The sequence below is a fragment of the Castanea sativa genome, chromosome 2 (genome assembly GCF_040712315.1).
Source record: "Castanea sativa cultivar Marrone di Chiusa Pesio chromosome 2, ASM4071231v1".
In the NCBI taxonomy this organism is placed as follows: Eukaryota; Viridiplantae; Streptophyta; class Magnoliopsida; order Fagales; family Fagaceae; genus Castanea; species Castanea sativa.
The window spans coordinates 290,245-315,412 of NC_134014.1; the positions used below are offsets into that span (position 1 = coordinate 290,245).

The 25,168-nt window shown below is 35.4% G+C and overlaps 3 protein-coding genes across 3 annotated transcripts; 2 read left to right on the forward strand and 1 right to left on the reverse strand.

Moving 5' to 3' along the window:
- Window positions 1-310: 310 nt before the first annotated feature.
- Window positions 311-7,442, forward strand: LOC142624504 (uncharacterized). Its single transcript, XM_075798085.1, has 3 exons — window positions 311-486; window positions 670-891; window positions 6,861-7,442. The coding sequence occupies exons 2-3, from the start codon at window positions 700-702 to the stop codon at window positions 7,218-7,220; spliced, it is 552 nt and encodes a 183-aa protein (XP_075654200.1). The 5' UTR covers window positions 311-486; window positions 670-699; the 3' UTR covers window positions 7,221-7,442.
- A 128-nt stretch (window positions 7,443-7,570) lies between these two features.
- LOC142624505 (guanine nucleotide-binding protein subunit gamma 2) lies at window positions 7,571-12,186 on the reverse strand. The gene is made up of 4 exons (XM_075798086.1): window positions 11,738-12,186; window positions 8,174-8,226; window positions 8,022-8,066; window positions 7,571-7,922 (listed from the first exon to the last, which is right to left on the reverse strand). Exons 1-4 carry the CDS (start codon window positions 11,870-11,872, stop codon window positions 7,838-7,840), a joined length of 318 nt encoding a protein of 105 aa, XP_075654201.1. The 5' UTR covers window positions 11,873-12,186; the 3' UTR covers window positions 7,571-7,837.
- Window positions 12,187-20,877: 8,691 nt separating this feature from the next.
- Window positions 20,878-24,892, forward strand: LOC142623186 (protein LIKE EARLY STARVATION, chloroplastic). The gene is made up of 4 exons (XM_075796582.1): window positions 20,878-21,508; window positions 22,208-22,866; window positions 23,429-23,619; window positions 24,240-24,892. Exons 1-4 carry the CDS (start codon window positions 20,986-20,988, stop codon window positions 24,613-24,615), a joined length of 1,749 nt encoding a protein of 582 aa, XP_075652697.1. The 5' UTR covers window positions 20,878-20,985; the 3' UTR covers window positions 24,616-24,892.
- The last annotated feature ends 276 nt before the right edge of the window (window positions 24,893-25,168 follow it).

Below are 25,168 nucleotides of genomic sequence, written 5' to 3' on the forward strand. Positions count from 1 at the left end.
AGAGTTCGTTTTTTTATGATAATTTTTTATTATCAAACCAAGACACCAATCGGTATTTAATTTAAACAAAAATTAAATTTCAAATATTTTATTCAATTATCAAATACATTACTAGTGAGCTAATTAAAACACATTCCCTCCTAATTTAGCAAAAACACTATCCAAATATCCCTACGTGTGGAGCAGTGGACCAACTCGGCATACCACTTAAGATGTAGCGGAGAGGTACACGTCATCTGCCATGGTGGCACCGACAGCATCATCATCATCCACCTCTTTTCTTCTCAATTTCATCTTAACTAGTCCTACTTTTTGTCGCTTACAAATACAAATACAAATACAAATACCCAAAATACTAACATTAGAATTTAGATCGCAATCTCTGATTCTTTCAGCCTAAATTTATTAGGGTTTTCCTTTTCTCTGCTGGGTTGGGTTCCCCATCTTCCAATTCCAATCCCATAACATCTATCACTCGTCCCCCAGGTTCGATTCCTTTTCATCTCATAATTCATATTTGCTCTGATCTGATCAATTTTAGCGCCTCACGACAATCGTTTCGATTTGTTTGTTTGTTTATTTCTAATAATCTTTCATTCGAAATCAATTACCCATGTCTTGAAATTCAATCACAAACTCATAAATTTGTTTACTTTGGATCTTTTATAGGTTGGTAGTACTATTATAATAATAATAATAATGGGGGCGATGATATCGAGATTTTGGTTCATGTTGTTTCCTGCAAAGGAATACAAGATTGTGGTGGTTGGGTTAGATAATGCAGGAAAGACCACCACCCTTTACAAATTACACCTGGGTGAGGTTGTCACTACGCACCCTACTGTTGGGAGCAACGTTGAAGAGCTTGTCTACAAGAATATACGCTTCGAGGTTTGCTACCAACTTTTCTACTCTTATCTTGCTTTCTGTTAATTATTGCCTACTTGTTACCCTTTGGCTTTGGGAAAGTTTTTGTTTTTCGTTTATTTTTACTAAATGTTTGTGTTCCTTTAATTTTATTTTTTATGTTCATATTGTAGTTGGAAAGTGAATGTTACTTAAGGAAATAAAGAACTTGGGGTTTGTTGGGTGATGCTTGTTTTAGTGTGTGGTAGAAATGGGTTTGATTGAGACAGGGAGAGAGTCTAGTAATATACGGTTAAAAGTGATTTGATTACAAAACAGGTTTGGGTAGAAGTAGAACATAACCCTAGGATTCAGCTTCAAGTTGATGCCAAATACATAATGGAGAGGCTGCATATACGACCAAGTTCATGGATAAATTTCATCCCTCCATTGCTAAAATGTTTGCACAGTGGTTGTCCTCTGTGTATGCTTCGGTTGGAATTCCCCAAAGTGGTTTGCGAGGGACCTGCAATCAAGAAGAAAGGAACCTAGTGGGTGAGAGTTTTCTTGTAATTGGTTGAGTTGAAGTATGGCATAATTGGTCCTTTTTTTCCTATTACTGATCTAGTATTGTTTCGTTGGCACATTTTGAAATCTGACTTTGTGTATGTTGTGGCTTCTGTTTATGTATGTGGAAAAAAGAAAAGGTAATATTGAAAAGTTGTATTAGTGGAACAAAGAAATTTATGCCAAGGATATCTACCATGGGATGTCTCATAAAGATTTCCATGTGGTTTCTATTGACCTGGAGAAAGCATATGATATGATACCTAGAGAGGTTATGTGGTGGACTTAGAAAAAGAATGGAGTTCCACTAAAGTATATCAAGTAGATTGAGGATATGTATGACAGAGCTGTAATTAGTGTGAGAATGAGTGCAGGATCAACACTAAGTTCATGTCTCTTTTACGCTAGTGGTGGACAAGTTCACTAGATCAATTAAATATGAAGTCTCTTGGTATATACCTTTTGCAGATAGTACGGTTTTAGTGGATGAAACTAGACGTGAAATTAATGTTAAGCTGGAAATTTGGAGAGAGCATTTAAAATCTAAAGGTAGAACTAAAACATTGTACATGGATGTAAGTTTGTTAAAAGCAGAAACAATGATGTATGGGTTGTAAGACTTGATGGTCAAGAGATACCAAAAAATGAGAGCTTTTGATAAATTGGATCACTAGATTGGAGAGATTTAAGAGGATGTGAATTATAGAATAAGACCAAGATGGATGAAGTGCAAAGTGCATCAAGAGTATTGTTATGAGCTATTAAATTAGGAAATCCCCTAAAAGATACGGGTGATCCCTATATAAAAAGATGAGGAGAGTCACTTGAGAGAGGAAAACGATTATTGTACTAGTGAGAAAGAGTTATTTGATTCAAGTTAAAGCAATAGAAATAGAGCAAAACCTAAAGTAACATTAGTAGTAGCAGTAAAAAGGTGCATGTCAATTAAGGAGACAACAGAGTGTGACTTTAGATAGAATAGAACAGCGGAAAAGAAATAGCCGAGTTTGATAGTTTAATTGGGTTGTGTTTTCTTCGTCTTCCTCTCTTTTTATTTTTGGATTCTTTTTTAAAAGCTATTCAATCCACAAGTATAGACGTCTTCTATGTTCTGTTCTTATTGTTTTCTCAGGCATTAAATGAACAAAAAATCTTATGCTGGTTTAATTCTTCAGCCACCAAAAAATGCATTTGTATTTTATCTTTAGGTTTTTGAAAATCTTAGGTTGTACCCACTTTTGCAATCTTACACGTTCAAAAACATATTTTCCATATTCCCTTCTCCTTTCTATTTTCTCACTATGAAAATCTTTTTGCTGTGACAAAGATTCAAGTTGGATCTCTCTTTTTTCATACACTTCAACTTGGCTAGATGTACATCTTATTGTGACATGTAATATATTTGTTATTTCTATATTCCTAGTTTATGTTTGTTTGCGTGTGCAGGAAGGTCGGGTCATATAGAGTTGTCTCTAGTTGTTAAGTTAAAACATATTAGACCTATAAGCAGTGCATATATGCTTGAGAACTAGGTTGTAACTAATTGACACATTTGTTAGCTCCTAAAGCTTGTGCAAAGACATGTTTAGAAACGTCATTACAGTTGTTGTTTGTTGGGGAGTTGAACCCATTGTTAGGATATATTTGGATGGAAGGAGAGGATAGAAATGAGAGAGCAAGGGCACCCTTTTTGTGTGTGTGTGTGTGTGGGGGGGGGGGGGGGGGGGGGGGGGGGTTGGATGATCATGTCAGGAGAAGTGAAATGATATCATATCCCCTTACAGCCCCTTTTCCCAATTCTCTCAAATTGGGAGAATATGAAAGAAGATGATACGTCTACCCTTTTGTTAGGGAGAGGAGGGTAAATGATAAAGAGACGGAGGGAGAAGAGAGAGAATAATTATCTATTTCCTTTATTTGGATGTTCTAAAAAGTAAAATGGAGGAGAGGGGTATATATCCTTCAACCTACTTTGGTTGTTGGGTGGAACAAAAAGAAGATGATAAGATATCTAAATTTGAAAATAGTGTGTGACAAGTGATAAGGATTTGTTTAGACATTATTAATACTTAAATCGTTAAGGGCAAAAGGGTAGTACAGAAAAAATTATAAAAAAAGGTATCTTCTACAACCAAATTCCCCAAATTGAGTGAACTAAAAGGAGGAGGTAAATCCAAAGGGGTAGGAATGGAATTCCTACCTCCTCTCCTCTCTCATCCAAAGATACTGTTAGATTGGAGAATATATTATTGCCCCCGTTCTTCTAAGTATAGTTGTATTCTTTATTTTACAAGTAAATTAGAATCAACTTGAAAAAATTGTGAACCTCTAATTCCTTGTTACTGCATCCAATTTTCTAATCAACATACAAAGAAATAATGGAACTTTTAATTATGCCTTCTATTACAATATGCGTGAATGTTTAAAATACAAAAAACTAAAAGCTGGACGTTGTCAAGATGATCAACAGCTTGGTCTTTTTGTAATGAATATTCATGGTAATGCAACCAGAAAAGAAATTGAATTATCATAAACCAATGGTTCTGAAAATTTGTTAGTGATTTTTCTGTATTGATAAAGATTATGATAGTTGAGGCATGTCATCTTTTTTTTTTTTTTTTGATAAGTAACATAAATATTTTATTAAAATCACACAGCCCAGTACATAGGAAATGTACAAAAAGGCAAAAACATTAAGAAACCAAATTACAATGATCTAGCAACGTAGGAAGGGAAATACAAGAAAAAGATGGTAAAACAAGACACCATTCGAGAAGAGTAAAAAAGAAGAAAGACTTGGAACTCAATGATGGATTGTTCACGACCCTCAAAGCTTCTAGAATTCCTCTCCTGCCAGATACACCACATCAAGCAATGCGGCACAAACCTCCAAATAACTATATTACAATGACGCCTGAAATTGCATGTCCAACAATCCAACAAATCCACTACCCTTTGAGGCATCACCCAACAAATACCAAACAAGCAAAAGATCATACTCCACATCTCATAAGCTATAGGACAGTGAAGGAAGAGATGATCTATAGGTTTCCCACACTTTTTGCACATAAAACACCACTCAAGGACAACAAAATGCCTCTTCCGAAGGTTATCTATAATAAGAATCTTGTCTAAAGCCGCAGTCCAAGAGAAAAAAGATACCTGAGGAGGAACCTTCAATTGCCACACCATTTTTCAAGGGAAGGAAATGCCAGTAGAAGGGGACATATAATGATAATACCCACTCACCTTGAAGCCTCGGCTGCTGGCTGGCTTCCAACAAAGAACGTCAGAACTAACACCCCGTACCTTTGTGGAATAGATCAAAATCATAAACAAATCCAAAGATTGAGACTCTTGATCATTCACTAAACGATGAAACTGAATGTCCCAAGTAACTCTCCCATTTGCATAGCGCATAACCTTAGAGACTGAAGCATCCCTTATCCTACTAATATTATATAGATCTGGAAACGCCTCCTTAAGAGGACGATCCCTACACCACACATCATCCAAAAACTTCACATGAGATCCATCACCCACTTAATACCGAATAAACTTGGAAAAATTCCAACGGCCACTCCGAATGAACTTTCACAAACAAACACCATATGGCCTAGACACAGATTTTGTGCACCAACCACCCCACTCATTCCCATACTTCGCCCCAATGACCCTTCTCCAAAGGGCATCATTCTCCACACCATAGCGCCACAACCATTTGGCTAATAAGGCAGAATTAAACATTCTCAAACACCTAATGCCTATCCCTCCCTTCTTCACTGGCCTACATATCTTGGACCAATTAACCAAATGAATTTTATGATCATCCCCAATACCAGTCCAAAGGAAATCCCTTTGTAATTTCTCCATCCTCTTAGTCACCTTGACTAGAATAGGGAAGAGAAAGAGGAAATACGTAGGTAAGCTAGAGAGAGTACTCTTGATAAGAGTAACCTTACCCCCCTTGGATAAATACAACATTTTCCAACCAGCTAGCCTTCACTTCATCTTCTCCAAAATAGGATTCCAAATTGTCTTATCTTTAAAAGGAGCATCCAACGGAAGACCTAAATATTTTAGCGGAAGAGTAGGCTCCCTACAGCCCAAAATCTCCACTAGCTCATGAAGATTAGACACATCCCCAACTGGAACCAATTCAAACTTTCCTAAGTTAATTTTTAGCCTTGACATCTCCTCAAATCTAGAGAGAATCCCACACAAAGCTGTTATATAATTGCAATCAGCATCACAGAAAACGTGTATCATCTGCAAACAAAAGATGAGACACTGTCATCAAGGAACCAGTCACATTCCCCACTATGAAGCCCGAAAACTGCCCTGCTGCAGTAGCAGCAACCAACATACGGCTCAAGGCCTCCATGACAATATCGAAGAGAAAAGAGGATAAAGGGTCACCTTGCCGAAGTCCTCTAGAACTCTCAAAAAAGTCAAATGGGCAACCATTGATCAAAATGGAGAATTTAACAGTTGATATACGGCACCTGATCCACCTTCTCCACTTTCGGAAAAACCACACTGCTGTAACAGAAACATGAAAAACTCCCAATTCACATGGTCATATGCTTTCTCAATATCCAGTTTGCACAGCACCCCTGGAATCCTTGCCTTCACTCGACTGTCTAAACACTCAGAAGCAGTAAGGATAGAATCTAAAATCTGTCTACCTTTCACAAAGGCATTCTAAGATTCTGAAATAATGCTGTGAACCACCCTTCACATTCTATTGGCTAACACCTTAGCAATAATCTTGTACAACCCTCCCACCAAACTAATAGGCCGAAAGTTTTTGACATCCACAGCATCAATTTTCTTAGGAATGAGAGCAAGAAAAGTAACCAAAGCAAAAGTCTTTGACTTCCAACACATTAAGATCCTTCCATAGATTCTGCACCCTCAGACCTACATTACCGAACTCCTCCACATTCCATTTTTTCAAATCCAATTTTAACATCTTCAGCTTGTTAGCCAAAGCAAAACTAGGAGTTCCTTGGAAATGATAGGTTTCCCACCATGAACTCACCCTTTCCAAAAAGCCCTCATTCTTTAACCACATGTTCTCAAACCTAAAAGGTTTTTTGCCTCCGTGTAAATTCCCACCCTCAAGAAGGATTGGAAAATGATCTGGTAGCAACCTAGAAAGACGGCTTTGTCATCTAAACTTGGGAAACTCTTAGGTTTTCTATTCCATCTGGAAAATGAATATATAGTTTGTGCCTATGTTGTATTGAATGGTTAACTTGATCGTGCGCATGAGAAGTTGTGTAATTGCTTTGTAGCATCAATCTTGGTTTCATTTTAGACATAGTAGATAGGGGATTGAACCTGCCTGGCTAAATGGCTGAGAGTTGTTGAAAAAATGACATTTATCCGTCTTAAATGTAAAGCAGCTAAACATGATTATTTGCCAATGTTTTTCATGTCAGGTTTGGGATCTTGGTGGACAAGAAAGACTCAGGACATCATGGGCAACATACTATCGTGGAACACATGCCATTATAGCGGTGATAGACAGCACTGATAGGGCGAGGATCTCTATTATGAAGGATGAACTATTCAGGTTGCTGGGACATGAGGATCTACAACATTCTGTTATACTAGTTTTTGCAAACAAACAAGACCTTAAGGATGCCATGACCCCAGCTGAAATCACTGATGCCCTTTCTCTTCACAGCATCAAGAATCATGATTGGCACATTCAAGCCTGCTGTGCCCTCACAGGAGAAGGGCTGTATGACGGCCTGGGCTGGATTGCCCAGCGGGTCACCGGGAAAGCACCAAGTTGATTAAGGAATGGAATAAATTAGTATAAAACAGAAGAAAAGGAAAATTTATGTATCCTTTCATTCATGGGTTTGAAGGATGAGTGATATAAAAGCCTCTTTTATGTATCATCTAAACTGTATGGGAGCTACTCCCAAACAAATTTGTAGATCATTCAGTTTTTATTTGCTCTAAGAAATTGTGTTCTACTCAATGAAATATTACAGTAACACGTTCATGTTGAACCATGCTGTACAACAAAAGAGATTTTCATGTTATGCGTTTTAGAGCGTATAATTGAAAACTGTTTTTGTTTTTTTGGTCGGGGGTTTGCTGTGAATTAAAAACATCTCGATTGTAAGAAGATAATGCATTGAAATTTTCATCTGTACCATTGAGCCTTTCATGAATCATTTACCAATGAGAAAGTTTTGCTATAAAATCCTCATATGCACAATGAAGCATTCCACCAAATAATTGCCAATTGACACAAAATCTACTCAAAGCTGTAAGTCACTAAAGGTTTTTTTTTTTCTTTTCTTTTCTTTTCTTTTTCCCCTAAGGTTGTTACATGTCTGTAAGTTGAAGCGTCTGCCAAAATATGATCATGGAAGTTGGTTCTTGAAATTCACGATGATCATCACAGTATCCAGCATCTGCAACCTTTTGAATCTTGTGGGCCTTCAAACCATCGGTCCCAAAATGGATTTATTGGGCCAGTTGTTCTGCCAAACCAAAGAAATATGATTTTATATAAAAGGTCAAAATGAATCTTGGGAAAATTTTAAAGCATTGAAACAATATGTTAGGCAGGGAAGTATTACACTGAGAGCAAAGGATCAGGCCTTGATTCCACATTGCTTATCATTCTGGCATGCAGAATAGAAACTCAAGCTTGTGAATTGACATAGTAAAAACTAAAAACTAACGGTTAGATAAATGTTAAATGAAGTACTCTATATTTTCTCATTCTTACTCCTTGCTTGCAGCTGAGGCTTTTTCCATCTTTTCAAGCTGTTCCAGCTCTTCCTGCATGTGCAGAAAATCCAGTCAGTCCAACAGCCAAAAATATAAACAATGCTAAAATTACATCGAGAATATGTAGCAAGAAGGAAAGTTATCTAATCTAATACTAATTACAGAAAACACTCACATTGAACTGTGAGGTTATTCAGAAACAGAAATGTGTCGAAAACCATCACATCTCAGTAGGCCAGTTCCTCTGGATGTTCTTTGCCTCTCCAATTACCAGATTGATTAAACTATATTGACCAGAAATACTTTCCCATGACAAATTTATTGCAATAGGCTATCTAAACCTCCTATAACATTCCCAAAACTATATACAAAATAGATGCCACAAAATAACTATGGGAAGCATCAGGAACTATCAAGATTAGCCAATATGGGAGGCACATACAATAGAATCAAGCAAAAGAGGCAGAAATCAACCCAAAAAAATTGGATATAAGATAAGAAACTGATTCTATATACCCAATTACCAGAAGCAACTAGACATGAGGATGAAATTCTCTAGAAACATAGTCATACCCAGTGAGCAAAGCTTCCACTTTTGCGGGCTCTGGTTGAGGTGATTGGTAAGCAGCCTTACACCCAATTTTTGGGAGAGGTTGATTCCCAAATATGAGAAAACCCCTCTTTTCCTTTTTATTTTATTTCTTTTAAAAAATTATTTGGCGTGACATACTGTGTCAAATATTCACACATGAAACTATCAACTTTCTAAATATTCAGACAGACTCAAACAAAATTACCAGAAAAGTTCTACATAGGGTTTGGATGTGAATAATGGAAAGTAGTTCCCTACTAAGATACTGCTATATTATACATGAAAAACTTTTCAGATGTAGGTCTGGCATAACTTCTAAGCTTCCTACCAACTCCCAACAGCCAAATATAGTCTGTGTAGCCATCCTTCACATTGGAAGTGTTCCAAAAGCAACATGACAGTACCTAATTCCTTCCCTAATTTGAATTACACATTTCACTGCTCGTGGAAGTCTGAGTTACAAACTCCAATGCTGTTAGTGGCACATCAAGGCAGAGGACCCTGCTGCATGCCTATGGAAACTTGTTATGTCAATGGAGCTTTCCTCAAGCTCGGTGCTAGTTGACAGCAGTGAAATAAACTGAAGGAAATGAGAAGGTAGCTGGATTAGCCAACTCTACTGATTTTTATGACCCAATTTATTTAAAAGAGAAAATGGCTTGCCTACTGGGGCAACCTGTCAATTAGGATTAACAGTGACCAAAGGTAAGAAGATTTTTTAATTTTTGTTTTGGGGAAAGGGGGGGAGGGGGGGGGGGGGGAGAACAGAGTAAAGGGTAATAGGATTTGAAAGTACAACTTGTTTGAGAAGAGAAGGTAATTCCAGGTTTGAGCAGTGTACCTAATTTGTCAAACTTGTTGAGATGCTAACATTCTCTTTTAGATAATTTATTCTATAACTTTTAAGGTGTACAAGCATAAACCTCAGGGTGATTTCTGGGCACACAAAAATTTGCAGCAACTGCAAAAACAGTTCCAAGATATATTGACTACATAATAAACTAGAGTTTCAATAAGATATGCTAGTCCGTTGAGGCCTTGAGCATTGTACCAAAAACCTGATTAGCTGCATAGCCACGTCATTTACACAATTTGTATACAATAATGAAGACCTTTTCATAAGTTCTCAAACTTTCAAGGATCTCTTTAAAGAAACTGTAGCTCACCCACTCTATATGAGGCAAAGTGTACAATATAATTTCCATGCCAAGATGTTTAAGCCTTTTCCCAATTATGTATACTTAAATCTGACTCTGAACCTAAAAACAGAAAATCAATAATTTTCTTCTCCCTCTGACTTCACTACTTGCATATCTTCAGTAATCCAAAATTTCCAACAACGGCAAGTCTCAAACTTCCTCTATCTCCTATGCAATTAAATTGTACCAACACAACTCAATCCATTGATTCAAAAAGGATTTTAAAAAATGAATGAAATAAATTACAGCTCAAAAATGTAAGGAATGAGGATACAAAAATTTATTCATTTGGATTTTCAACATACTGATTGCATGTATCAAGTCATTGTTATACCTTCCACGGAGAGATATGTTAGAACAGTTATAGATCAGTTCAAGCATTTGAAGGAATTATCCAACCATAAATGTTATGCAAGATTCTCCAGAGGATCTAAGTCTAACACCATTTAAATAAGTGTGCGTAAGGTCATGTAGCCCCTTTTTTGGAACAACAAAAATTAATATGGGTCGATGCAAAATCATAGTAAGTATTTGTGCATCATACATTGTTTATCAAAATCATAGTATAGTATTTTTTTTCATCATACATTGTTCATATGTAGATAGTCAAACCTAAGAATTATCCAAATTCAAAAAAACCAGGTTGCCCAATATTAACTTTAAAATAATAAAAACAAAAACCTACACTCTAAATGTCAAGACCTACATCTCACCTTCCAAGATGGAAGAAAACAAATTGCCTACGGATTCCAACAAATCTAGCTACTTGACACTTATGAGAGACAACAGCAATCAAGTTTGGTTGCATCAAAAGGAATATGGAATGCAGATAGAGTGAGGGACAATAAAATACACCCACACAATCAACTATTTCTCAGATTTAAAATTTCTATCATCCTATCTACTGCAATTGGAATTAAATTTCCTCGCTGTGCATTATAAACTACATTGACTGAGAGGAAAATCAAGTGTCCACACCTCATTTCCCAAGAGTACCAAAAATCCACTTGCTCAAAAACCTAATCACTACAATCTAATGTAAAATATTTTAAGTTTGTAAAGGACAGGGTCTTAAGGATAAATCTAGAAAATACTTTTTGGAGAACAGACCATTCACAGTCAATGAAACAGTAAGTCACTACCGTTTTTGAGACCAATGCACATTTGGCAACACGAAACAACACATCACAGGGATACCCATAAACTGATAAAGGGATCTGCATTGAACTTCCTGAACTCTGTTGTGATCACAAAACATCAGAAACCCTACCCCCTAGTTCAGCACACAGAATCAGAAGTAGCAATCTTTTAACATGACCCAACTGCGTTCCACAAGTTCTTTATGTTTCCTAAAAACCATGAAGATAATTGCAAACTGCTCAAAGCCTCAAGCAGTCAAGCTCTGCACCATTTCAATATATTCACCAATTGGATGAAGAATCCAGGTCCATTCCCAACTCAACAAAAGTAGTTGCTTGTCAAGAATATCTCTGTTATATTAAAGATAATTATATTTCAACTAGATTCCTGTCTCAAAAGTCCAGCATTTGTTATATCAAGTTTGAAATATGAAACTAACGACCTATTAGGCGACTTTACACTTTACAGAGACAACAAATAAGTAAATTCAAAACTGCCCAGAGTACCATTTATTCGTTTATAAACAAAAACACAAAATCAGATAAAAGAAAACAATAGAGGACTAAACATTCAATAACTCAACAAAACAACATCATAGGCCAGAAACAATTTATTAAGAATAAGAAGTTACCTCTAAGAATCTAGCTTCTTGTTCAAGCCGCTTCAGCTCTGCTTGTATCCGATGCTTCCCTCGCGTATCAGTGGCTGACAAAGACTGGACCCGCTGGGTTCCCGGGCTAGCGGATTCGGAACTACCCGATTGCATCTCAGCATACAACAAAGAAAAAAGGAATATAAAAGCCCTAGCTTTACAGGAGAAAAAAACACCACTTATATATGGACCCAACTCAGAAACAAGGGAAGTAAAATCAACAGAAAGACCCCATTAGACAACAAAAGAAGGAAGACCCAGAAATCTTAATGGACCCCACAAGCGCTCCTTCATTGAATAAAAGCAAAGACGCGGATCTAATAGAAAGACAGAGAGTTGGGTTGGAAGGGATTCTTGTTTGGCCGTTTTAGCCTGAGCTTTTCAAGGGAATGAATGAAGAGAAAAGAAAAAAAAAAAAAAACTTTGTTGATGCTGTTGATGTTGTTGCGTAGTGTATAGTCAGTAGTGCTTGTGGGAAAGCTGGGTCTCTTTTGTGATTCTCATTTTCCGTGTCTTTTTTGTCTCTCTACGGTCTCTTTGGCGTCGCTTACCAAAAAGGGTCTCTGTCTCTCTCTCTCTCTGCTTTTCGACTTTGTGCAGCTCCACGCGATGTTCCCCTGTGCGGTGACTGCGACAGTAGACTCTGTCAAAAACAAACTTACTTTTCCCTTAACTATAATAAGAGGCTTCTCTAAATAAATAAATAAAATAAAATAAAATAAAGGATATGTTCAAGTTTTTATAGTTAAAAATAAGTGCAAAGATGAGGAATGATAAATAATATTCGATTAATTAATCATAAAAAATATTGTAGAAATAAAGGGTACATAAAAAAATATTAGGCTGTGTCCGAGGACATTAAGTTGTCCAAAAACAAGTAGACATTAACAATGACGTACAAATTAATAAGTTATGGAAGAAGTCTGGTCGTAAAGGATTGGGAGTATAGTTCGAAGAGAAATACCTTATCGGCTAAACAAAGTAGGGGGTCAAAGGTTCGACGTTTCATCAAGAACAACACACCAGATGATCATACTAGTAAGGATAAGCATCAAAAGGGAATTAGACAAAGAAAAGTTAGGAAATATCTAGGAAAAGCTGCTACTATCGTATTGAATACTTTGCAGTTAATTCTCTGGCTTCATTAATGTAGAGGTGATACATGAGCAGGGACATGCAGCCTTACAACTACCCACAAAAACTTCAAGAAGGTGCTAATGAGATATGGATTAACACCATAAATTTGATCTACACATGGAGAGTTGAGACGAAGTAAAATAGGGGAATATAAGGAAGAAAAACCCATTACAGAGGAGGATCAGATAATCTAGAGAAAGAAATCATTGTATACTCAAAAACTGGAATTGTGTTTAAGTTTGAGATAAATATATAAGAATTACTATCCTCGGACTTTGTCGAGGAGGATTTTCTTTGCATTAAACTGTTTATTCATACTTTTAAATATCATTTAGCCTACTGTGATTACTGTCCAACACCTTGGAGTTCAGTTTCTAGCCCACTCTCTACAAATTCATTGTTTTGAGCTCTTTGGGCCTTAGTCCTTTTCACCTTTGGGCTTTCCAAGCTAAATGTGCCCTTACAAATATCATAAACATTTGTTAATAAGATAAATCTCTTCTTTTCTTTTTCTTTTTTGACAAGAAGATAAATTTCATTTTGATAAAACATCACTCTTGAAGTTATATTATAAATAAATAAGTATAAGGAATCAATATCTAACATCAATAAGCTCATTGTGAGAAAGAGGACTATGAATTTAAAGGTAAATTACAAAAACTACTCATTTGGTATAATCTTATAACATGTGATTAATTCGAATGAATCTGTTGAGAATTCATAATAACTCAAAAAAATGTAGATTAAGGCTTCTTTTTATTATACTTATCTCTCATGTTGTTTGCTTTATAATGCATTTCCTATAACTTTAACGGAATTCAATGATGTGACAAGTGACAACAATAAACATTACGAAAGAATTAAAGAAAAAGTTTGTTCAACCACAAAGCTCACACCTTGTGAACGTATGTAAAGCCAAATGAGGTTTGAAGGCAATGGTGGAGTAAGGATTTAACTCCAAGGTGAAACTTTTATACATGTATGTATTACACTAATATATATATATATGCTTAATGATATTTTAATGTAACAAAATTCAAAAAATGATATCATATTAATCATATTTTATTTTTCTCAAATTATTTATCTACTAAGGATTTTTGGTATTAATAAGTTGTATATTGATTTTTTTTTAGAGTCAAAATTTCATGTTTGGGTGAAATTTTTTTTAAAGTTAGATAGACACCAAGTACAACTTACATAAATTTATGTTGTATGTAGTTATCCCAAAATTTTATTAATAATACACAATTTTAATAAAAGAGGCTAAATTATTAAATAAATAATTTGCTTTCCTATTAAATTTTTATATATAATTGAAAAAAAAAACAATAATGTTCTATAAAAATTTAGTTTTGTTATAATTTTTTTTTCTCTTACCTTCCTTTTCTATTTATAGGTATTGAACTTTAAAAGACAAAGATTTTCTTCCTTTTTATTTAATATATTTTTAAAAATAAAAAACAGAAGAGATTGTTGATTATAAGTATGATATTTTCAATAAATTCACCAAAACATAATAACAATTAGAGGAGGAGGGGTAAAAATTGTAAGTTAAATGTTGTCTTTTTAAATTTTAGTTAGACTAAAGGGAAATTATAACCCCCATCCTTTCCAATTTCATCTATAGTTGAAGGAGAAAGTTAAACAGGCAACTATATATGTGAGGGTCGAACAATATTTTTTTTCAATGGACATTATTGGCATTTGCCATATTATTACAAACTAAATTAATGGAGATGCCTCACAAAGTAAATCATAGGAAAAATAATCATTACAAAATAAATCACATAATAATTCTATAATCTAAGGATATACAAAATGGATGTGATATTTATAATTTGCTCTATTTATAAATAATAATAAAAACTAATGTAATAATATGCGATAGTGTATAAATATAGTATGTTGTGTAAATCAAAGTAACCCAAAAAAGTAAAGATATATTATACAAGCAGTTTAATAATTAACAAAACACAACCAAATTGTGACAAAATACATAAGTAAATTAAATTTATAATGTCCAAGACTTGTTCATAGGAAAGCAACTACTTATATTATTTATTAGAGATATCATGGTCCGAGACATATTATTTTGACTTTTGAGTTAGTCTTGGATAAGTCTAGTATTCTAAACCATACAGTGGTTTGAACTTTGAACCAATACTATGACAAGATTATCTAGTTAAGAAAAATATAATGATTAGAAAACCCATCAATTTTTCATAGCAAATAATGGAAAGCTCTCTCATAAAAATAAGTGATTTTTTTTTTTTAATGAAAAAAAGGAAAAAAGAAAAAAGAAAAAGAAGAGTGATTTTTGAATTTTGTCTATCTTTTTAGAGAGCGTATTAGGACGAGACGATTAAGCGCGTGACAGCCGCGCGGCGGTGGCACCACGGTGCTTAATAAATGGAAGTCCAATAGCTAGGGTAGTGGCACTGGCACGTCGTTGTCCATGTTCCACCGTGTTGTGCACGCGATTACTATAAAATACACAAGCGCGTGTTGTTGTCTCATGTGTTGTTAAACTGTGTTTGGCTATTTGCTCTGTTGTAATTTGCACTTGCACTGCCTCTGCCTGTTTCTCTTTGTCCATCTTTGCTTTGTCTTTGTTGGCCATCAAATTCAAACTCAAGATGGTTTTCTTTTAATTAAACCCCACCTTCCCACGGGCCCTCCCTCCTGTATTCGTTTAGTTTGAGGTTGTATCAATCAATCACCTTCACCTTCTCCTTTTTTTTTTTTCTTTTCTTTTTCTTTTCTTTTTCGGTTTTGTATCAATTTCATATTCAAGTCCTAAGTTGTAACTATATATACAAAATGACACAACCATATGGGACTGTTACAAATTTAGCCAAGAAGTTGTCTTACATACATTATAAGGAGTGCACACCATGGTTTGAAACTCGGACGGTTCATTGAACCGTAAAAAAGAAAAGTTTAAGGTTTTTGAGGTCGAATGGAGATTGAATCAAAATCGAACCGTAATGATGTCATAATTAATTGAAGCCTAAATATAGATATTAAATTTATAAAACTAGTAAAATTGACTAATATATCTATATATGTGAGGGAAATTTAATGATTTTCAAGTATATATTTAATAATTAAAATAAAATAATAACCATGAAAACATTAAAATTTATGATTAATTTTTGAAGTAAAGTTGAATATCTTTGTAGGATTTTAATTATAATTTTTTTTTATTCCTCGTAAGATGGATAATTTAATTAAGTAGAATAAAATTGTGTTAAGTTGTTTTTATAAAAATAAAAAAAATTGCTAAGGGGTTGGACCGCATGGTTCTTGCCATTGGTTCGTGCGGTCCAACCCCAATTTTAGGAGTTCACAGAATTAACAAAAAATCTGATTCTTTATGCTTAAAAAATTAGTTTTCATCCCAGTTCCCGATTTTCATGATCTGACCTCCCGGTCTGGTCCAGTCCAGGTCTGAATACAGTGATGCACACACGGAATGAATTCTGGACATTTTTATAGATAGATATATAATCACTCTTTATTATTATTATGTTAATACATCAATCATACTAGTGTAGGCCAATTATGTTGAATGATTCAAATATATTAGATCTCATGTTGTTAGCTTTTTAGGGAAAACAATCTTGACATTTTCCAAAATTAGAAGCTCATAAAAATATGGTTGATATATTTAATAATGATAACAATAAAAGACATCTAGTTAGTAAAACTAGAATTACATAAATGAAATTTTTTATCAGTTTCTATTCAAATATTTATGATTTACAACTTAAAATTACTCCAGTAGGCAAATTAAAAAGAGTTAACAGTGTGATTATTCACATTATTCATAACCTTTTTTTTTTAAGTTAAACAAACCATAGTAAATTGCCAAATACACATTATACGCTTTTAATTACCTGAGACATCATAGATTTTTTTATGTACACCCTAGAGATTTTTTTACTTTTAATTTTTTAAATCCACTCTAATTCATAAAGTTGAAATTAACGGTTAGCGATATCAATGAAAAAGAAAGGCTGACATTAGAATTCATGAAAAAAAAAAAAAAAAAGCATTAAATAATTGCTATTTTTGTGTGATCCTCGCCAATCTTCCTGTCCATATTAAATGGAAGATAAACTACTTTAACAGTTGGACACCTGGAAATAGTAAATACAAACATGTTTGAACTCGAAAAAGGAAGTAGAGAGATACACCAAAGCTGCGAAGGATACGTGTTAAAGTTTGGGAATGAAGGTGATGACTGAGTACGTACGTAGTCGTACCCTTTTGCATGACACACATGTGTCGTTCTCACTGCCACATATCCAAGTGTCACATTCTCTGACACATGTCCTCTGCTCCCTCTTATATATAAATAAATAAATAAATGCTGCCTCCTGATCTACCTACTATTTTCAAGACACATCTTTTACCAAAGCATGTCCTCTCTCTCTGCAATTTCTTCTACCCTCGTCAAAAGGACCTGGATCCCATTTTACTCCACCACCACCGCTAAAGCGCCACCATTGCTACTTAATTCCCAGTACAGTTCACTCAGAAGCCAAAATCCCACTTCTCTCTCTGCTCTTTTGCTACCTAATAATAATGACCCTTTCAAGAGTCCCTCAGAGTTTCCCAAGCTACCTAATCATCAACCTTTACCTACTGACACTGTTCCATTGGAGGTCCCACAGATTTCCACTACTCCTGAGATTGACCCTGGTAATACTCCTCCTGAACTCAACACTAATCCTACACCCTATAGCCCAGACCCTGGACCCGAATTCCCAAAACCGGCGATACCACCACAACCGGATCCCGGACCTGAACTCCCAATACCGCCACGTCCGGATCCCGATATCCCACTTCCAAAACCGGATGTAGTCCCGCCGTATCCACCGGATTATGTTCCACAGAGGCCACCAGGGCCGGAGATAGTGCCTCCGCCATTTCCAGATATCAGTCCACCGACTGGGCCCTATGTTTTGTAGGAGCTAAGGTGAATTAATGTATGGATTGGTTCTTTGATTAGCGTCCAACTTCCAACCTTTTGATTTATATATATTTGCTTGGCTTTTTTTAATGCTTGAAAATTAAATTTGATCTTTAATGTTTTTGCTTTGCATCCAACGTTGCTTGTAAATAAGAAATGTTACAGAAGTTATATATGAAACCTATCCAATTCCAATAGGTCAGAGTTTTGAGCTGGGGTCTGCTCGTTCTTGATTAAATTTTGTACTTCAAATTTTTTTTTTTTTTGGGGCCGACTTATCGTTATATATGTACAACTTTAAAAAAAATATATTTTTAAATTAAATTTATATATTCGTATTGAGATCCTTATCCTTTCCTGCGTGTGTATTTGTGGCAACTTCAAAGTTCAAACTTATGCGTTGGGTATTTTTAGGAGTGACTGTTTTTATTGTGATCACACTTATAAATCTGGGAAGTCCATATTCATTCTTAGTGGATATTTCTTCAAAATTGAACGAAGCAAGTTCACCTATTCAACAGTGAGAATTGAAGCCCTATGTTCCACGATTCTCCTCCTTTAATTTAGAAACCAAGGAGAAGGGTAGGGCTCTCTAGCTTAGAAAAAGGAGCGGTATATGATTCAACCGCAAAATCATCGGTTTAATAATCATTTTATTATTAAAAATGAGTATAAATTATTTATAAAATATATATATATATATATATAAATTTAAAAAATACATAAAATTAAGGATAAATATTTATAAAATAATTATTCTTAAGAAGGTTTTTTCTAATACAGAATTTAATTTGTTTAATATATAAAAATGACAAAAATAAGACACTGGGATTAATATTTTGACTATATTTTGTCCCAAATTAGAAAGCAAAAGACTTGAAATCCGATAAATAAAAATGCAAAATTGAAGGAAATTAAGTATAGTTATTATATCAATAAAGTTCAAATAAAACTGTAGGGTTCTCTATTTTTCTAGAAATTTCTATTGGTTTTTCACAAATTTATTACTTTATTGCAAATTCAGTATTTCTTTCATATTGATTCAGGATTTTGAATGGTCCACCAATTTGATGGTGCAACCACTAGTTTGGTATATATGGTTACAATAACTATATATGGCTGCTAATTCTCAAGCTTCCTCAGCTTCTTTGGTTTGATAAGTAGGCTAACCTAGTAGCTGATGGCATTAATCTTACCCTACTTTTGAGTTATTATTCTGAATAATTTAACCCAACCCATATCAATATGTGATATGTCCTATTTTTAATAAGATTGTAGCCAATACCCACTTTGATTCTTTTGCATTTTCTTTATCTAGGCAATTTAGGCAAAATACACAGCTTTGAATGACCGAAGAATGAAAAGATATGCTGGCATAAAATGGTTCTCCGTCTCCCCTCTTGCACAGTAGCAGCTCTAAGATTATTTTTTAGGGTTTTAATAAGAAACTTAAATTATACAAAATTTTAAACAGAAGATAAATTAAATATATCGACATCAGAAAAAAAAAATCTTTAATACATAAAGTTTACAACTGCTTTCTACAATTTTTCGTATTTTGAAATTATTACATGATATCTTCATTATCAATCCTACTAGCTACATATGTTTCAATGTACATAATCAGGCAATCATTCATCTATTAATTTCTCATTTGATTTATTTATTTAAACTTTCTTAAGATCTAAATGAGTTTTTATTTTTTTATTTTTTTTATTTTAAGGTTTAAGATTAGCAAATTCTACTTTTGCTGTTGGGCTACTTAAAATTTTTTTCCAAATTTTAGATCAAATTGATTTGTTATTGAGATTTTTCTTTGTGTTTAAAAAGGTCAAGATATCTAATAAAAAAAAATTAAGATATTGTAAAGATGATTATATTTAAGATTAGATGTTCAAATTTTTATTTTAAGTGTCAAAACAGAAAAAAATAAAAAATATATATTATAATTTTTTTTTTTTGGGTTCGATTCAGGGGGTTCATTTGAACCCCCTGGGCTCCAAGTGGAGCCGCCCCTGCTCCTGCGAGATTTGAAAAGGTTAAAGAATCATTGGCTTTAAGTTGTTTTTTTTTTTTTTTTACCCTCACATGGGAAGATGAAAAATGAAGGGGCAGCACAATTTTATTTTGTTTAACATAATTTGTTGAAATGGTCAACCGTAACTGATGGAAGAAATAAGTGGCTGTATAACTGTGTGTAAATGATTATATAATCCAGCACTCAGAGTTGATCACTTCACTTCAACAGGTGGGTGGGCAAGTGATCATTTCCTCCCTTTCAGGCTCTTACCGGCTTGTTGAAATAAATTAATGGATTAGGATCCATTTATGAGTTTCTTTCACTTTCTCAATAGACTCGATCAAAGAAGTCCAAACGGTGGTAATAATAGATTCAGCCCACAAAAATTAAGAGAAAGCACATGTGCTGGCCCAATAGCTTTGACAAGAAATGTATTAATTATTTATAGCTTAGCTGGTGTTTATACTTATTTTTGCCGTACATTCTGTACAAGCTTGACTCAATCAAGCCCATTTCATATATTTTATATATATATATATATATATATATATATATATATATGGCTCAAGCCCATGTGATATACTGTGGAAAATTGAAGAAGTATGATTTAAAGGGTATAAGTCGATTTTTTTTAGACTTTTGCATGACCTAGCCTATGTGTGCTATAGGAACTTAAGTACTGATGTCATGTGTGTGTCTCTCTCCCACTGCCAAGAAATGCCACGTGTCCAAAATCCACCGTCCAATAACAAAAAGAAAGAAACCGGTAAATCCGTTAGATTTGGGGCAGGTATCAAATATTTAATGAAAAAGGGGCATCATCAGCATCACAAGCTGCCTTGGATCACACGAAAATTTCCCTCTTTAATAAAGAGTTAAGAGAGTACAAAGGAAAATAAAAGAATCAAAGATAGAGATTTACCCAAATGAAATCCAACTGAAAAGTCCCCCCCCCAACTTGCAATAAATAATAATTAGTTTCGAAAAATAAAATCCACCGCCACTTCTCACTGCTCACTCACTCACTCACACAGTCTTTTCGCACTTTCGAACTCCCGATCTTTCCCAAATAGTAGTGAAGTGATAAAAATGGCGTCCCATATCGGCGGCGTCAATCCACGCGCGATCCAACTTCTTCCACCACAAAAACACCCACTACTACTACCATTACATTTCCATTTACATTTACTGGGTGTGGGTGTGGGTGTGAGTGAGAGAACAAGAAGCAGATTGAGGCTGCTGAGAGTTAGGGTTTCGGGTGCCGATGACTCCTACCTTCATATGTGGAAGAATGCAGCCGACAAAGAGAGAAAATCCATCGACTTTCAAAATATCGCTCATAATAACTCACCTCCTCCTCCTCCTCCTCCCATTGACCATGAAGATTTGGAGAAGAAGACCGTCGAGTTCCAAAAGATTCTCCAAGTGTCTAAGGAGGAGCGTGACCGAATCCAGCGAATGCAGGTCATCGATCGCGCCGCCGCCGCCATAGCTGCCGCTCGCGCCATTCTCAACGAAAACGCCACCACTCCGGAAACTGCTTCCGACGTTTTTCAAGATTTCAACACTGAAATTGATGCCACTGCTACTGGATTAGCTGCTAAGCAACAAGGTAAATTGGACTCGCTCTGTATTCCCCCCCCCCCCCCCCCCTTGTTTTTTTTGGGATTTATTGTGAGGATTTTTATGATTGCTAGCGATGTCACCACACTAAAAGTATGCTTATTGCAACTTGTTATTGTATCAATATCAAAATTAAGCTTGTTGACCGTTGTTCTTCTTGGTATTGGAAAAAGAAAAAAGAAGAAATTTTGATGAAGAGATTACATTTTTAAAAAAAAAGAAAGAAAAAAGATGAGGATAGCAAAAAGTAGTACTAGATTTGTTAATTTTGCAGCCTAGCTAGAATGCCCAATGTTGAGACTGATATTGGATTGAGGGTGATTGGAATTTTTGAAAGGGTAAGCACTAAGCAATGATATGTGAGGAATCATTAGAGCCACATTCAAGTGCTACTTTGAAATCAAAATACCCTATATGGTTGTCCTACTTATCACTTGTATGCTTGTTCAACAATGAAAATTTGTGTAAAAAAAAGTAGAAATAGGCCACATCCAGCGTCTCATACTTACATGGTTGCTACAATTGCTTATGGTACTTGCCTGCTACTCTTAGATGCAGGAAATTCAACTCAGCCGCATGTTAGTAGTCTTTGTGTGTGTGTGTGTGTGTGTGTGTGTGCACGCACTTGTGTGCAACCATATGATGCAATGTTCTTCATAATACAATCGCAACTTTTGAATTGAACAAGGTACTCGGAATGAGAGCATATTTGTGCCTCAGTCAGAAAACTCTCAAAGTGGAACTCCAGGTCCAGATTTTTGGTCCTGGGCACCCCCGGTGAATAGTGATATTAGTTCAGATGATGTCAATGACACGCAGATATCTGGAAGATCTTCGGTGTATCCAACTTCAAACAACCCTGTTGTTGAGAAGGATTGGCCTGTGGGTTTTCTCTCAATTCCATTTGAGAGTACACTCTCTGAAAGCAACCCCAAATATACTCTTCCACCCCTTCAATCATTCATAGATGTTGAAAAAGTTGAAGCCTCAGAGGCCAGTTTGGGGACACCTTACTTAGAAGAGGAACGTGAACATGGTGTCCAATTTTCAGCACATGCAGCAGAAGCAGCTCATGCACTTCATAAGATGGATGGGCAGTCTCCCCATGGAGTGAATCCTGATGGCTCAAGATGGTGGAAGGAGACAGGAATTGAGCAAAGACCTGATGGTGTGATTTGCAGATGGACAATGACCAGAGGTGTCAGTGCTGACCAAGTTGTCGAGTGGCAAGAGAAGTTTTGGGAGGCTGCTGATGAGTTTGGATACAAAGAACTTGGTTCAGAAAAATCAGGACGTGATGCTACTGGAAATGTTTGGCGTGAATATTGGAGAGAATCAATGCGGCAGGTTAGTAAAAGTTTTTATTTAAAAAAAAAAAAGGAAGAAAGAAAGGTTAGTAAAAAGTTTTATTTCTGAACTGCCAATGAGCTCCAGTTCAAATAGCACCTCTTTTTCCTTGTAAAACCAAGATGGAGGGTGAGTTCAAAGCCCATTGGGTATGTATGTAACTCTCCAATAAAAAAGTAATTTATTTCTGATCTGCAAATTGGTTACTTTTGGTAGCTAGATAACCATACATTGTGTAAGACCGGTTCCTGGGGGTTAGCTTGCAATCATTGCCTGCTTAATCAGAATGTATCCTATATCTATGGCTTCAAGCATCACCAGAGCATGCCTTAAGGCTCTCTCTTTTCTTGAAAAAATTTTAACTTTCAACAATCTGGGTTGCATTGATATGGGCTGCATTCTTAAAAATTCTTCTTCAGTTGTTCCCTTTTTGTTCTGCACTCTGCTGATGCTAAATTTAGGTAGAAAAAAAAAACTGTTTTGATGCTTATGTTTATATATTTACTTTTGACTCTGGCAAAATAGATTACAAAGAGCTGAATTTTGAGTTTTATCTGTGAAGGAGTGTGGGCTTGTTCATCTTGAGAAAACTGCAGACAAGTGGGGAAAGAATGGAAATGGCGATGAGTGGCAAGAGAAATGGTGGGAACATTATGATGCTTATGGCCAAGCGGAAAAATGGGCCCACAAGTGGTGCAGCATTGATCCCAACACACTCCTGGAGGCTGGTCATGCCCATATTTGGCATGAAAGGTACCAAACCTCATGTTTGAAATGATTTAAATTTGTGCTCTGGTTCCCTATTGTATGCAACTTGTAGAAATGACAATCCTAGAGTCACCACAATATTTTGACTGTTTAAAGACTTTTTTTTCCCAATAAAAGTAGATTGGATTTGGATGAAACTTAAAAAACACCTGTGTGCACATTGATCTCGTTGGTCCTCTTTACAATGAATGGTATAATCGACACAACTCTTCTGTAACCTTCTGACAATTCCAAGTCCTAGAGCTACATTCTTTTGTAGTCGGTGTTTTTAATGGCTTCCCTAGGGTATTGTTGAAAGCTTTTACTAGATGGTGGTCATTTCAATTATGTCTTTTAGAGGACATAACATTGAGTGCGGCCAGGTTAACTGGTTTCAATCTTTCTTCCTTGAGATGTAGCTCAAATGAAACTGCTCATATGTCATGCCATGAGTCATGATTTTGTTGTCTTCCCATCCAGACAAATTCTCATTCAAGGAGTTAATAGTAACTTATTGATTCAAAATCTGCGAATGCAGTATTCTCTCTCAAGATATCACATCTCTTGTTTTTTTCCAGATAAATGTGTTCCCGTATTTATGAGTTCATTTTTGGTGCTATTGGCAGGTGGGGTGAGAAGTATGATGGGCATGGTGGCAGCATAAAATACACTGACAAATGGGCTGAACGCTGTGAAGGTGATGGTTGGACAAAATGGGGTGACAAATGGGATGAAAACTTTGATCTCAACGGTCATGGTGTCAAGCAGGGGGAGACTTGGTGGGAAGGTAAGTATGGAGAAAGGTGGAATCGAACATGGGGTGAAGGCCACAATGGCTCTGGATGGGTTCACAAATATGGGAAGAGCAGCAGTGGAGAGCACTGGGACACACATGCACAACAAGATACATGGTATGAAAGATATCCTCACTACGGCTTTTATCACTGCTTGGAAAACTCTGTTCAGCTGCGGGAAGTTCAGAAGCCATCTGAGATGTCATGAACCACGGTTTTATTCTTGTTTTAATTATTATTATTTCTTAATGTAAATTCCTTTGTAGAAGCAAAGGATGTCAATATGTATTACGTAAAATTTATAGTTCCTTCGGTAGAATATAATGTTTAACATAATAAGTCAGTCAGTCAGTCACTGAATCCTCCTTTGTCCTATATAGGTCTGTCTGTCATGAGCTGCCTTAACTACCTTTGTCTAATGTGATGCAAAAGTTTGGAGAACTTTTGTGCTTAAATTAAAGAGTTCCTCTTATTTGACTTTACGGTTAAAACTTAATTTAAAGTTTAACGGCAGTTTTATAGCTGAAACTGTGAGGATGAGCTAGCAACCGTGAGTTTAATAAGTTGCGAACCTCTAATCCTCTTAGCGGCGGCGCCATGTTCAGTCGAAGGCGTTCTCAAGAACATTCTGACTTGAAAAAAAAATTTATATATATAATAATTTAAAAATTTTTATTTGTTTACCCTTAAAAAAACTTAGGAACACCTTCAAGCAAAATTAGGAACACCCTTAAATAATTTTTTTTATTTGTTCTACTTTC